Consider the following 15,601-nt stretch of genomic DNA (forward strand, 5'->3'; position numbering starts at 1 on the left):
GGACCGGGTCCGGTAGATGCCAGCTATCACCGATCCGGCCACCCTCCGACAGTACACCAAGTGCTATATCATGCTGCTAATCGGTAGATATCTGATGATCGACAAGTTCAACAATCAGGTGCACATTAGGTGGTTGCCATTGTTGGCGGACTTTGGGAGGTGCAGCGGTCTTTCGTGGGGGTCCGCTGTACTTGTATGGACGTACCATTCCTTGTGCCATGCAGCACATTGTGATACGACGGACATCGCTGGCTGCACACCGCTTCTTACGGACGAACAACTGCTGCAACCTCTCGTAGGTGCATCTCACTATAGCTGAAATGGGTAGATACATTGTTCCCTTCAGCACTGCATTGATGCACTTGGAAAGTCTCGTTGTCATGTGACCAAACCGACGTCCACCATCACAATGTTGCAGCCATATTTCCTTCTTAAATCTCCCGACTCAGTCAGCCATATCACGCGATAAGGTCCTCAGAGCATCCATGTACCACTTGTAGCCAGCACTACTAGGACTATAGGCATCATTAATGAGGTATCGCTTGCCCTCAGCTGACTTGAACTGAGACAAAAAGTTCGCAGTCATATGCCTAACACAAGATGCATGAAATGCCCTAGGAGGCTTCCATAGGCTATCATCCACTCTAAGCGCAGCCTTGATTGCTTGGAATCTGTCAGCTATAATGAGAAGCCCTTCCTGCGGTATGACATGGCGCCTCAAATTGGATAGAAATAACGACCATGACTCCATACTCTCAGACTCAACAATGGCGAAAGCCACAGGTAGGATATTATTGTTACCGTCTTGGACAACTACAATTAGCAACATCACCCCATACTTGTCGTACAAATGCGTGTCGTCTACTAAGACAAAGGGATTGCAATGCTTGAACGCTTCAATGCATGGAGGGTACGACCAGAAAACCTTGTCAAACTAACTGCAGTCCGGAACCATCACGTGTCCATCATAGTATGGCACAGCACTCAAGTCACATAACGTGCCTAGACAACAACTCTGCAATGTTTGGAGCAACCGTGACATCCTATTGTATAACTCCTCCCAATCACCATAGATCTGTGCAATTATCTTTGTTTTGCCATCCATACTTTTCTGTATGGCGGCTTGAAGTGATAGCTTTGTCTCAGTGTACTTTGTAGAACAAGGATGAAAACTGATGGACTTGACTGTATGAGCGGCAAGATGAGTCTGCATATGAGGTGACTGTCCAACTGCCGATAATCCTGCGATATAGTGGGGGCTAGACATGTATGTGGTCCGCCAAATTTATGCACCTCCCTAAAGTTTTTAAGTATCATCAAATTAAAATCTAACCAGAATGACAACAGCGATTTTAAAGACGAGCTAAAATCCTAAAACACTCGCCAATATCCGAGATTCTGTCGGAGGGCGATCTGGAGGGTCCAAGGACAACCGTACGTGAAATGCCTGCATCGTACGTGGTACTTCATCCGGTCCGACTCAACTACCCGATACTTTGTGCTTCGCCGAATGCTGTAATTCTTCACACTTTGCACCACTACCTCTCTACTCCTGAATCTGTGACCAACCCTAAACTCCACACTACCATCCATGTTGTAATCCTCGGCCCCGTGTTCGAGTACGGAGTTTTCTCATACATCGCATCCAAGTCCAATGTGTGGTAGTAGCTGGGCACAGATGATAACTCCGGGATTGGTTTGGGAGTTGGCAACAAGTATCGACGTGATCCCCTAACGGGAGTCTCTGGTATGAACTCATCTTCATCATCACCCTCAGATGAACCACTTCCGTCACTATCGGCAACGTAGTCATCGTCCGATCCTCACCCTCAACTTCCATGTCCTGCACCGGACTTGCACAGTGCAACGGACGTGGTGCGAGAGGAGGGTCATCCGATACGAAGTCTGAGGTACCACTACCGCCCCCACCAATGTCACGAACCTCCGCTGAAAGCTCCATCACTTGTTCAACCATAATTCTCCCATGCACATCAAACATAAGGCGCACATACTCGTCGCCATCGAGCCAAAACAGACGAAATCGAAACACCTCATTCCCCATCGACGCTAGCATCCTATACCCAACTCGACCAACCTCTTTTGGCTCCATACCACCAACGTGCGACAATATCATACTCTTTAGTTTTGACAACGAATCCACTCTTCTACTTCGAAAAAGCGTCGGACTCTCGCACTCAAATATCACCCTGCTGTCACTGTTTCTCATCTAACAATTGGGATAAACCATCATAACAAAAAAACCACTACTATTAGACATTTTTTCCAAAGCTCTAGGAAGGAAAACGGAAGAGAAAGAAGATTTGATAATTTTGTGAAGAATATCAATAGTTTGCTAGTCCTTTTATAGAAGCTAGATGTTTGTCCTATTATATCTCATTTACTATGTCAACGACCTAGACTCAGTCTTATCTGATTTACACCGGCCATAACTCGTTTACACTGTAAACGAGATAAGGCATGTATGACATCGCGTTTATAAACATGAGATAAGACATGTATGACATCGCGTTTATAGACATGATACGCAAAAACGTGTACGTACCGTATCATGTAAACAAGATACAATCATATTTATCTCGTTTACACCTTAAACGAGATAAGATTAAATATGAAAAACTATTAATACTCTCAAAACTACATATATCAATAATTATAATATTTATTTTATTTATTTAAAAAAAATCCAACGAGCATATAATGCTTAATTACTTCTCATAATTTCATATTTGCTTTTAATACAAATATATGTATCTAAACTAAATAAATTTCTTTTAAAAAAAAGTCTTAAAAACATTTACTAAATGTAAGTATTTTTTTCAACTCAAAATGTATATTTAATGAATAGTAGCTGGGGGCTGATGGGAGTGATGGCTAATGGTGTACAACGATCAATTTTGAAAACTTTATGGCAGAAAAAAACTCAAAGGGGAAAACAATACAAAAATCGGTTTCTGCACTTGTTACAGTAAATACAAAACATCTCTGGCAATGCAATCTTTCACCAAGAAAGACTATTGATAAGAACCAAAGTCAAAGTGAATAGAATAAATCTGAGTTCTGAATGAATCCCTCGGCATACTTGAAGTGACTAGAAGATGCACATAGAGACCGAATGAAACCGGATAAATTACAATTAGAAATAATGGTAAAACTCTGGTTTATTATAAACCATAAGCAAATGTAATTAGAAGTATAGCATGAGAGCATTATTCCATTCCAAACAGTTCAGAAGCAGCAATATCAAGCTTTCAAAATCTCTCCGGCTTTCACCAGATCTTCAAGTGCCTTGGAGATCTGTGCCTCAGACAAGCCTTCCAATTTGATGCCTTTCTCAACACCAAAGTCTAGCATTAACAAATTGAACAAAGTGAGAGCTCGCCATAAAGAGGTGCTCATTTCAAAATAATGCAAGAAATAATCAAGATGTTCGATAGACATAGATGAACAATAGATACGCTGAAATATGGGGATTTATTTCTTATACACATTCTCTATGTCAGTGGATTCTTTAAGCACTCTTTAATGCCCTCAAAATCCAGGAAAAAAAAGGGTAGGAAACTGGGAATTTGTTATCTCTATTTCCATGTCAGCAATTTTTCCCCAAAGGTATGGTGATGCCTTTGCATGGAATTGCAGGTCTCTTCATAAATTCTAATATCTGGTGTACATTTGGTGGAATGTGGGTAGTTAACCAAGTCATTTTACATAGCAATTATATCAATATCAAATTATTAATTAAAAAAAAATGAACATAAGCAGGGCCTTAGCAAGAGCAAAAATCGCTCCTTACATTAGGTTCTTGACTTGGATCAAATTTGTTATAAAAACCTATTTTGTTCACATTACATGATGAAGGATGTCAACCGATATTTAAGAAAAGAATATAATATGATGTTTTCTTTCAATAAATAATCTAAAATTGAACAATAAGGGGTAGTTTTTGTCATTAGGAAGATGTAAACTATGTTTTGTAACAACAGTTTGTTTACCCACAAATTGAACATCCCAGGGGTTTCAAAAGGCATAAAACCCAACCCCACAAAATTATTCTCTCAAATGTGGTATATATTTATGTCACAAATGACAGCATCAACCATCGAAATTGAGTTGCAAGGGAAACAGGTCGGTAGGAATGAGGTAACTCACCAAAATGGAAGAGTAAATCAAAGAGCTAGTTAAATATTAACCAAGCATGCCACATGATACGGAATATAGCGGTGCAAGGAGAAGTGACCACATGAGCATTTCCAACTAAAAAGAGGCACTTCATTAAAGTGAAGGTATGAGGATGGTGAGACTTCTTCCTTATTTCTGCAATTACCTATTCTGATACTATCTATGTACCAAGTTATTAAAATCTTCCATTTGTGTATCAGGTATTCAGGTGAAGTTATAGATACCTAGCCATAGACTATTGGGATTCAATTTTAATTGTCAAGTGTGCAGGATGAAGAGTGAATTGTGGGCAAGGTTCTATGGGGATAGATTTAGAAAATAGAAACTAACTCTACCAACTAGACAGAGGAGGGTGAATATTTTAGAAGTGGTAAGGGGAGGGGTATTGAGGGGAATATCTCAGAAGTTAGAAATGAACCAGACTTAGGAGAGTATTAAGTTTCTTGAATACTCAACTATAGAAGAGATTTGGCCTCCAGAAGAGGCATGCACATTTTACTATTCTTGCAATTTCAGTCTAAATTCGAGCATATTTTCTGTGATCTAGTCCTATTATGCCCATGAGTACAATGTTAGTAAAAGATGATCATTAAAGGAACAATTCATTGACGGTGAATATTATTGCTAATTGTGATTGTAATTGGACTAGTTGGTGTGGATTGATCTTTGTGCAAGACCAGTACAACTAAAACTTTTAGCCTCACTATACATTAAGTGTGTAAGCAAGAAAGTTGAGAATTCTTGACTCAGGATAAAAGCGAAAAGTATTGTATATTAATATTTAGTTATGTATATTGTGCCAATGAACAAACGGGGATAGAAGGGCTCATTGATGATGATATAGAACAGAAAAGCATATCAAAGGGTGATAAATTCAAATATAGAGAGAGTTTAATTTTGATGCACTAACAGTGAGTCGTTCACATATCTGTTCTTTTAGAAGACCATTCTTGCAGTCAATATAAAAAGTAGTTATTATTACTGACGTGGTTATGTGATTGGATGCATGTGTAAAACTACTCTACACTATCAAAATTAAATTCAAATAATAATAAGAAAAAGAATGAGACATTAGAATGATGATACCAAACTACTCTACACTATCAAAATTAAATTCAAATAATAATAAGAAGAAAAAGAATGAGACATTAGAATGATGATACCAAATCTTGCCCATAACTGGGGTTCAGCTCCACTGCATTCGCGAATCAGTATTGGCAATTTTGGGTTCAATGTCTTCAGTTCCTTATAATTCTTTTCCACAAATGTCCTGAAGATAACAAAATAAAGAACACTCATTACTACTTAACTATCTATAAGATTTACATAATCAAATCAAGAGATAAGAAAATGTAAATAATATAACCTTGCAGATGAGCTTGCAGGTGATGACTGGCACATCAAAAACCGAAGCTCCCTTATGTTCTTTGAAAGATTTCCTCTCCACGCCATTGATTCCCTACCTCAATTTAATACTTGATTTTCAGATATTTCCTCATCAGCAGGCATCAACAAAAGAAGGTAAAAGTAAAACCCCATACAAATGAAAGATAAAAGTTTGAGCTACTCCACTCCTAACTTTGAGCTGCTCCCTAATAAAGTTTCAAGTAGAAATTTCAAAACATTTTAATACTATGGCTCAAAACATATTAAAGCTTGAGGTGTATGCATGTCAATGAAATCAAAGCAAAAGTAACTGTGAGAAGCAAGGTTCAGAAAACCAGACCGGTCATCAAACCGTTCTAGTCATTGGTTCACTGGTTTACTGGTCTAACCGGTCCAACCGGTGGTTCAACCGGATAAATCGTTTTAGAATAGAATAATAAATAAATTATAAGGTGCTTTATACAGGTAAGTTTATTAGAAATATACAAAACTCTAAAAACATGAGAAAGTACCAGTTGAAAGCTTCTAATTACAATTGTTACCAAATATATATGTCCTTTATGTAAGGTTAAATTTGAATGGAAAAGCATCTTATGTGCAATACATCATAGAGGTCACATTCAATAATTTTATTGACTTGAAACTCATTAAAAAAATAAATAAAAATTAAAACTCCTTGATTCTTTGGCAACCAAATGATTGAAAAGATAAGTGAACATAGACCAAATGTGCAGGGATTGAGCACTAACATTTCAGAAATTAGCAATACTCAACATCTAAAACAGAGAGAACAATTGTACAAAAATAGATATTAACAGTTTATAATTTGTGGGAATTAACTTAATATTCTATAGTTTCTTTCTTCTCCTTTTAGTTTCTTTTTTTCAATGGAAACAAGATGTAACAATAAAAATTCAATAATAAAAATTCCATCATTCATTTTAATCAGTTCAAAACAAGATACAACTTAGCTAAATTTAACTAAAAAATTTAATAAATAAATTCAGTTCAATACAACAGAGAAGACTTAATCATTCATATAAACTCATGCTTTAGTATCATTTTAACATAAATTAACAAAGAATTATCAAAGTTTAAGCATAATTTTTTTCAATACAGCATAAAAAAACAATCAAATAGAGTACAGCCCAGCAGTAGCAGTAGAGTTAATCATTCAACAATAGCATTAACCATGTTCTTAACCTAAAGCAGGACCCAAACACAATGAAAATTAACAGCATGTTCTTAACCACAACACAAGACCATATTTGCCTACAGCATTCAGCCATTCAACACAACACAATTTTGCCTAGTGCCTACAACATTCAGCCATTCAACACAACACAATTCTGCCTACAATCAGATAACCCCAATCATAAACATCATTACCAAATTAAATAAAAAATCAACCAAAAATCACCTTGCAAATCAAAAACTCAATCTCTTGAACTCAATAATTACATCAGTTATCCAACTAAATAATTGCATCACAGTTATCATAAACTGATTTCAAAGCCTAGAAGCAGTAAGCAAAACCAATCAACAAAGCACTGACTGAGTATTCTGTTCTGATTCTGTGACTGGGAAGCAACAAATTCAAGTTACAGCAACAAATTCAACAAATCCAAGTAAAGTCCCGATTTACAGCAACATTTAGATTAGCAACAAGGCAAATTTGATTAGCAATTCAGCAACATACAAAAATACAGGGAGAAGGGAAATCTGAAAAGAGAGAACAGGGAAGCGATGGTGCAGGGACTCACCAACGATCGACGGCGAGTCGACGACCACCCCACGAGTTGCTTCTACCGCCGGCGACGAGACAGACGAACCACGAGATGCCAGTGACTGAGACGAGACTCGAGTGAGGCTGGGAGGCAGAATCGAGCAGAGACAACCACGGACGACGAGCAGCAACCAACACGCACAGCTCGAGCACTCACTGGCGGAGAGAGGAGAACGGCGAGATGCGAGCACCCGACGTGGAGGATCCGGCGAGAGGCCCGAGAGCACGAAGACGGAAGTTCTTGAGTGCGATGGACGGCGGCAGCAGTCTCTCACTCCGACAGACGGCGACAACTATTGGTGGAGGCTAGGGTTTGCTTTCTTTGGTGGAGGCTAGGGTTTGATGAAGGAAGGAGTTGGAGAAGGGGGGAATGGGGTATAACGCGCAACTTTTTCCCTTTCAAGGAAGGAAACGAGGTCGTTTTCTGTGAACCGGCCGGGTTCCGGTCCGGTCCGACCTGCCGGTAACCGGCCGGTTCAGCAGTTCTTGAGCGGTTTTTAATTTTACGGTTTTGCACGCTGGATTGGACCGTTTTCTTTGCTGGTTTTCAGAACATTGGTGAGAAGAACATTAAACTTACTCGTGGATAAAACTAACGCAGGTAGAAGTAACTGCACAAATACAATCCAAAATTTTCAAGAATTTATGAGGAGTTAGTTTCAGATGTATTACCTGAATGACTGGATGTGATGCCAAAGTCGAATAAGGTGTTTGCGTAAGAAGCCGCTAGGTGATGGACACGGAAACCATGCGCTGATTCGGGACTGGCTTCGATTTTGGAGTTTAGAAGTGAGAATCAAAGTGAGGGTAGTGTTGTTATTTTACAATTTCAAAAACCAACCAAAAACCACGGCAAACAGACAAAAAAATGACAAGAGTGATAAACTGGTAATTTGTTGGGAAATATTGTACTTATTTGGGCGTCGTTATTTTGATTAAAAAAAATTTTAATAAAAAAATATTTTTTGTATTTTTTAGTGTGCTTAACAATTTTAAATTTTTAATAGTAAAAATAAAAAAAATAAAAAAATAAAAAATATATCTTTTTTAAAAAATTGTAATTCACATTTTTTTAATTTTTTTTTAAAAAAAATATTTTTTATGTAATAAATAAATAAAAAATACTTTTATGTTATAGTCAAACATAATTAATAAATAAAAAGATTTTTTTGTATGAAATATCCAAACATAAAATTATTTTTACTTTTTTATAAGATTTTTTAAAAAAAGATAATTAAAAAAATCTTTTTTAAAAAATTTACACAAACAAATCTATTGTTTGCATACATATTTTTCTTTGTTATTCTTGATTTTATTAGAGCCGGATCTAAAAAAGTTGAAGGTAAAGTCTATTGTTTGCATACGATAAGGCACTTTTTTATTTTTAATATTGGATTAACAATGGTTTTTTTTTTAAATGTGGGATGATTTAATGTACGGAGTACAAATCGGATCGTCTGATTTCTGTACTCGGATCGTTCGATTTATGTTAAAAAATCAAAAAAATTTAGAGTACACAAATCGGACCGTCCGATTTGTGTTTAAAAAAATTAAAAAATTTGAGGTACAGAAATCGGACCCTCCGATTTATGTACTTCCACAGATTTGAAAAACACCAAAAATTACAATGTTAAAGTATATCACCACTTCTACTTCCATAACAAAAAAAATTAGCCACGGTAAGGTTGCGTTTGTTTTTAGGGACAGGACACTAAAATAGGAATACGGAGATATAAATTTGTGTTTAAGCAGATGAGACATGGATAGAGATATTGTGTCTAAAGACACTGAATTAATGTATTTTGTATCTATTCTAACATAAAAAATACAGGAACACTAACAAAAAATAAATTTTATTTTTTATTTTTTATATTATTTTTATTTTTTTATAATGATATTTTTATTATTATATTTTTTATTAAATTTTTTGAATGAAAAATAAGAATAAATTATATTTTTATAATTTGTTTTAATTTATTATCAAATACAATATAAAAATACAAAAGTTTATACTTCTATCTTTTGTATTTTATTCTCAGTGTCTTATTTTATTCTGTGATTAAATTATATAAAAAAAATAAAATCGTTATGACCAAATTACTATGGTGATACCTTTTATTCTGTAATATATAGCATCATGAATTAAGAAAATAAATTTAATTACTATTTTCTCTAGTATATATGTTTAGTAATAATAAAGAGTATCAAATTAATAATAATGGTCCATGATCAACTATAAATTTGAAAGCCAAATATCGAAAGAATAGAAAATTCCATCAAAATAGCAACTACAATAAACAATCTTTTTCATTCTCCTTTATAGGATGTGCACGTTCGGTCCGATTCGAAGATCTGGTCCGGTCTCAAAAGATTTTGGACCATAAAAATCTAGGTTCGAAGTGATTCGGAATTGACCTGGGAAAAAAATGAAATTTGGGAAGTGAGAAAAATTGGGATCGGGTCATTCGGATTCTGGTATGATGGTCTAGTCATCATACACAATTAATATTTTGTGTTATTATTGATGGATGATGGCTATTTTTATGTAGAACTTAAGCATTGCAAACTTTAAATTTTGTGTTATTAGTCGTTATAAGACTATAAATTAATGTTTTATGTTTAGAATGCATAAGATTTTAGACTAATGTATAATATTGTGTTATTTGTATTGACTTAAATATTTGGTATTATTAAACAATATTAGTATTGATTGTGGTTATGCTTTAACTTTGGAAAATGGTTGATTCTTGTTATATTTTTTAGATAAATTTTACCATGTCAAATCATGGTTGGAGTTTTGAAAATTTGTGTATTTTTACATGCTACCTTACAAGAAGGTATCAATATAATATAATGTTAACGGCTCAGTTTTCATCCGGTATAATTATAACCCGAAAGTGTGTAGGTTTCATCGAGTTTAGGATCAGGTTCGGATCTAACAAATAGGCCCAATATATATTTCGAGTGAGATTTAGGTCACATCAAACCCGGTTTTAACCGAACACCTCTAATCTTGGTATTAATAAAATAGACTTTAAAATAATAAGGTAGTATTTTTAGTAGAGAGTTTGGGACTGGGACTGAGACTGGAAGATTAGAATTAAATTTTTAGTCTTAAGACATAAAATGTCTGTCCCATTAATACCTCAAAAAAGTAAAAACACAAGGGATTAAACCAAAAAAAAAAACATTTTTTTAAATATAGTGACTGAAATTTTAATAACATTTATTTTCAAAAATACCCTCATCTAACTTTTTAAACTACAATAAAAATAATTTTGTAAAATTGATTTTGGATAGAAGTAAGTTTGTGCCAACATGATTTATGTTTGACAATTCTATACTAAAATTAATTTTGATAAAATAAAATTATTTGGATAATATTAATTAAAATCACTTTTGATAGATAATTAGTTAATTAATAAAAAATTATAATATTAAATTATAATATTATTTTTTAGCATATTTAATTTTTTTTATACTTCTTTTAGTATATTTTTTATATAGTATTTTTTATAAAACTCTATTTTAGTTTGTTATAATTTTTTATTATTATAATAAAAATTAATATTTATTTATTAAATTAAAAATAATATATAATTCTCAATAATCTTATTTTGTTTACTGTTTTGGATTCTAACTTTTTACTAGTTATGTTTTTATTATTTATGATTAATTTTTTATTTAATTTATCATTTTCAATAGAAACAATAATACAGATTATAACAAATTAGAATAATAAATAGTGAATAAGAATTATAATAATAAATTTTATAATGTCAAATAAAAAAATATTCTATAATTTTTTGTAGTATTCTTAGTATTCTTTTATTTAGTATTATTTTATACTATAAAATTTTATCATTTATGATTCTATTGTTATATATGATCAGTTTTTTATTTACTTTATTAAGAATTTATTATTTTTCAAAATATTATGAATACTTGAAGAAAATGTAATATAAATCATAACCATAATAAGTATTGGAAAAAAAAAATCAAAATCATAACCATAACTCTTTAGAATCTTTCAATGTCTATTAAGAATTTATTCTTTTAAAATTCATTTTATTTGATACTACCTTTGCATAATAAAAAGACTTCACCCTAATTCTACGAATAATATACCTGCCCTGTCCTATAACCTTTTAAATTAATGTTTTTCTATTAACTTATATATACACACCGGAAAAATATGAAAGATATATCTATACCTCGATCTCATTTCGCTCCAAACATAAATTTACCTCAATTAAAATTTTTCTTTGCACGGGTTGAATAATTATCCGTCACAATTAAGTTGGATAGGCTAAATATCCGAAGATATAAATTGTCCATCATCTCTACTTATATTTAAAATGAAAACAAAAAATTTAAAAATATATGAAGTGTTTCATGCTACATTCATTTAAACAAAACTTAAAATTGACCTTTTTAAAATCGATATCTTTTTTTATTGTAATGATAAAAAGATAGAATTTCAATCCTAATCATCAGAGTTGTTTTATGTTGATTCAATATAGATATACTGTTTGATGCATTCTTAGTATATCAATCAATAAAACCATTTAGTCACCAAAAAAAAAAAAATCAATAAAACCATTGCAACCAAATTGTCACCGTGATGCACTACTTGTCACTTTGACAGCGCTATGACTTAAAGAAAATCAACCAAAAATTTTTCCATTTTCCATTAACAATGATGGTAAAAATTAAAAGGAGGCCGAGACAATATTTTAAGAAAGGTAATTTTCAGACATCCAAAAGAATAAAAGAAATCTCTATCAAAAGTCAATAGAATAGTATGCTTCGTTCAGAAAGCTTCAAAACTATTTTTTTTAAAATTTTTTAATTTATGAAAAATAATAGTATTAATATTTTGTGGAATTTTTAAAACTAAATTGTAACTTTTTAAAAAGCTATTTAGGAATTTATAGAAAAGTTAAAAAAATGACTTCTCTCATAATACTACTATTTTTTGGTTTGTTTGAACGCTATTATTTTAATAAAAAAATATCTTTTCTTAATAAAACAATTTTTTTTTAATTTTTTAGCGTGTTTAGCAAATTTCTAGTAGTAGAAATAAAAGTACTAGAAAAATAAAAAAAAACATCTTTTTTAAGAAGTTATAATTTACATCTTTTTTGTTTAAATCTTTTTTCCTTAAAAAAAAAAGATATTTTTTATGTAATAAATAAATAAAAAGTACTTTTATATCGTTATACCCAAACATAATTGATAAATAAAAAGATCTTTTTGTATGAGATATCCAAATATAAAATTACTTTTACTTTTCCATAAGATCTTTTAAAAAAAGATAACTCGAAAAAAAATCTTTTCTTGGAAGTTCACTCAAACAAATCTTTTATCACATTTCTATAAAATAAACACCTTTAAAATTAAAAATCCAAACACAAAATAACTTATTTATAAACTACTTTTAATATAGTCATTTTTTTTGTGACTTTTTAATATAATCATTTATTATTTAAATTATTTTTTTAAAATAAATTAATTAAACTATTTATTCAAATTGAACCTAAGTCCTTTTATTCTCCTTTAGATTATATCTCTTTTTTTCCGTTAATTTTAGTTTAATACACTCACATATGCTAGCACGCACAAACTCAATATAACTGTGATATAACATATAATTTAAGAGGGTTCACGGAGCGGGTTAATTTGGATTTGAAAAAAAATAAAAATCGAACCAAATAAAAAGAAAAGGAGTGTTGAATTGGTTTACGAAAATAGATGAAATCAATTTTTATCTTTCACATTATATTAAATCAATTCCTATGGAAACTTATAATTTTGATAGGATTTAAATAAATAAAGGAAGCAAATCCCAAGAAATCTGAAAAACAAAAATTAATTTCTGATATTTAAAGTAACGTAATATTTTATCTTATCATTAGATTTTTTTTAAACAAAATTACAAACACACCGGGTGAATTTGACTTTGAAGTTATTTTAAAACTTAAAATAATTTGATTTAATTAAATTTTTAATAAAAGATGAAAGCAATTCCCGCTAAATGCTAGCAAATTTATCCAGTCGCGAAGTTCCAAACACTGTTTTATATACAAATTAAATCAACTCCGATCTAAATCTTTTTTGAACACAAAGTTTAGAATCAAAACAAAAAAAAGATAAAGAACTCTGCCACAATACAATTCAGAAAACATGAACACAAACAAATCAACCCATTGTTCTGACCATAAATTTGTTTCTTTTATCAGCAACAAGAAAATAATCTCGATGCAACCCACTAAAGAAGTAGCTTCAACTGCTGCAAATCTCAACATGTTGAACCATCAACAACAATTCTTGAGGGGTTTGCCTCAACAACAACAACAACTGCCAATGCCACAAATTCCAGTGCAATTCCAACAACAAAAAAACATTCTTCCAATCTATCAATCCGGAGTTTGTGCAAAAAAGATGCAAGAATTTGTCCATTGCCAGCAGCGCCGGCCGGCCGACAACAACATTATCTTCTGGAAGAGATTTGTGGCCGAGTTTTTCGCTCCGAATGGTAAGAAGAGCTTCTGTTTCTCCTTGTATCCAAGAACAAAAACCAGAGCCAATTTTCCCCTTGGTGGTATGAAAAAATGTGATATATGCAAGAAGAATCCTGTTAATGGCTATGAAGTGTGTTTTGATGTTCTTCCAAGGCTTTTAATGGTGAAATATGAAAGTGGACTATTGGAAGAGAGGCTTTTTACCGACATTCCCTGCGAATTCAGAGACCCTTCCGGCTACATTGTTCTGGTCTGCAAGAAAGCAAGAAGAGAAAGCTTGTTCCACAAGTTTCACGTCGTCCACGAAGGTTCCATTCGAATAGTCTTCTCCCCTTACATCAAGATATGTTCTTGGGAATTCTGCGTGACGCGCCACGAAGTGTTCATTAGCAGAAGGCATTTGGTTCCTAATGTGAATCAAATTGGCGATGCCATATCAAAGTTCCGGGATTTCGCAGCCAATAATAATGACAACAATAATGTTGCTGCTGAGGAGTTTCAAGAAAGTAGCAGTAAGTTGGTTGCAGTAACACAAGAATTGGCTAAGAAATTGGAAGTTCCAATGCTTGATGATTATTCGGGGTTTGCTAAGAGCTATGTTAGGTGCCTTCAATTATCAGAAGTTGGGAACTTCATGAAAGACATGATTGATTTCAGCATACGGAATAAGATTGCACCTATTGAGAGCTTGGCCAAATTCCCAAAGAAACTTAGAATTGCTGATCATGGTGAAGATCAATTGCAGCAACAACAGCAGCATCAAAACAGGAATCATGATTTGAATAATAGTGGTAGGAACAATGGACACACACCTGGTATGCAAATTGGTTCTTCTAGTTGAGTTTTATATTAGTTATGATGAGGTTGTTTATAAATTTTTTATGCTTATTAGGCTTGATTTGGTAAAGCTTTTACTTTTCGAAAATAGCTTATGAAAGCTGTCTTTTAAAAGACAGCTTTCTAAAAGCGGCAGCACTTGAGTTTGGTAAAATCACGTTAAAAATAGCTCTTAATAAGCACAAGCACTACAATTGTGTTTGGTAAAACAGCTTTTAAAAATTAAAATTATAATAAACATGTTTATAACAAAAAATATTTTTTCTTTCAAATTTTAGAGACTAATAATTTAAATATTTATTTGATTTACTCTCTATATTAATATAAATGGAGTTATCATTAGTCAATAATAAAACTTGTATGTAATCCAATGTTAGTACTGATACGTCCATTATCCATCTATATATATTGACTCACTTTTACAAATCACAGAAAATGAAACACATATCTCAAGTAAAATTATATATCTATATTTACATATGTATATATGTTGTTATTATAATTTTGACTAATGTTCATGAAATTGGTGTACGAAAATTTTATGATTGGTTTCCATAAATTAGGTCTCCTTCTTCACGTTTTAAAGAACAGAGAAAAACAAACATCTACTAAAAAATACAAAAACAATGCACAAAAAATAATATAAATAGATAGAAGTTCATACTTAATACGTGGTAGAGATGTATTTGTGTTGAAATTATGAAGATTAGGTTGAAAATAAAAAAATATATGAAGATTGTGTTAGAATTTGGGTTTAGGGTTTAGAGTTGAGAAATTAGAAATATATGAGTATTTCAATGACAATATAATGACAGAAAATATGTGAGGAAAAATAAATAAAATCTGGTGTTAATAATTAATAATGGTAATT

The 15,601-nt window shown here is 32.3% G+C and overlaps 2 protein-coding genes across 5 annotated transcripts; one reads left to right on the forward strand and one right to left on the reverse strand.

Moving 5' to 3' along the window:
* Window positions 1-2,957: 2,957 nt before the first annotated feature.
* LOC112775128 (NADH dehydrogenase [ubiquinone] 1 alpha subcomplex subunit 2) lies at window positions 2,958-8,223 on the reverse strand. 4 transcript variants are annotated; one of them, XM_025818605.3, is made up of 6 exons: window positions 8,042-8,177; window positions 7,347-7,909; window positions 5,739-5,789; window positions 5,564-5,656; window positions 5,361-5,467; window positions 2,958-3,365 (listed from the first exon to the last, which is right to left on the reverse strand). In XM_025818605.3, exons 4-6 carry the CDS (start codon window positions 5,647-5,649, stop codon window positions 3,262-3,264), a joined length of 297 nt encoding a protein of 98 aa, XP_025674390.1. In that variant the 5' UTR covers window positions 5,650-5,656; window positions 5,739-5,789; window positions 7,347-7,909; window positions 8,042-8,177; the 3' UTR covers window positions 2,958-3,261. The 4 variants fall into 4 exon arrangements, with proteins under 4 accessions (XP_025674390.1, XP_025674388.1, XP_072083036.1 ...); XM_025818603.3 differs by lacking the exon at window positions 5,739-5,789 and having other exon boundaries at window positions 8,042-8,223; XM_072226935.1 differs by lacking the exons at window positions 5,739-5,789; window positions 7,347-7,909 and having other exon boundaries at window positions 8,042-8,208.
* Window positions 8,224-13,630: 5,407 nt separating this feature from the next.
* On the forward strand, window positions 13,631-14,734 carry LOC112777977 (transcriptional corepressor SEUSS-like). The gene has a single exon (XM_025822354.1). It carries the CDS (start codon window positions 13,631-13,633, stop codon window positions 14,732-14,734), a length of 1,104 nt encoding a protein of 367 aa, XP_025678139.1.
* The last annotated feature ends 867 nt before the right edge of the window (window positions 14,735-15,601 follow it).

The sequence above is a fragment of the Arachis hypogaea genome, chromosome 19 (genome assembly GCF_003086295.3).
Source record: "Arachis hypogaea cultivar Tifrunner chromosome 19, arahy.Tifrunner.gnm2.J5K5, whole genome shotgun sequence".
Classification (NCBI taxonomy): domain Eukaryota; kingdom Viridiplantae; phylum Streptophyta; class Magnoliopsida; order Fabales; family Fabaceae; genus Arachis; species Arachis hypogaea.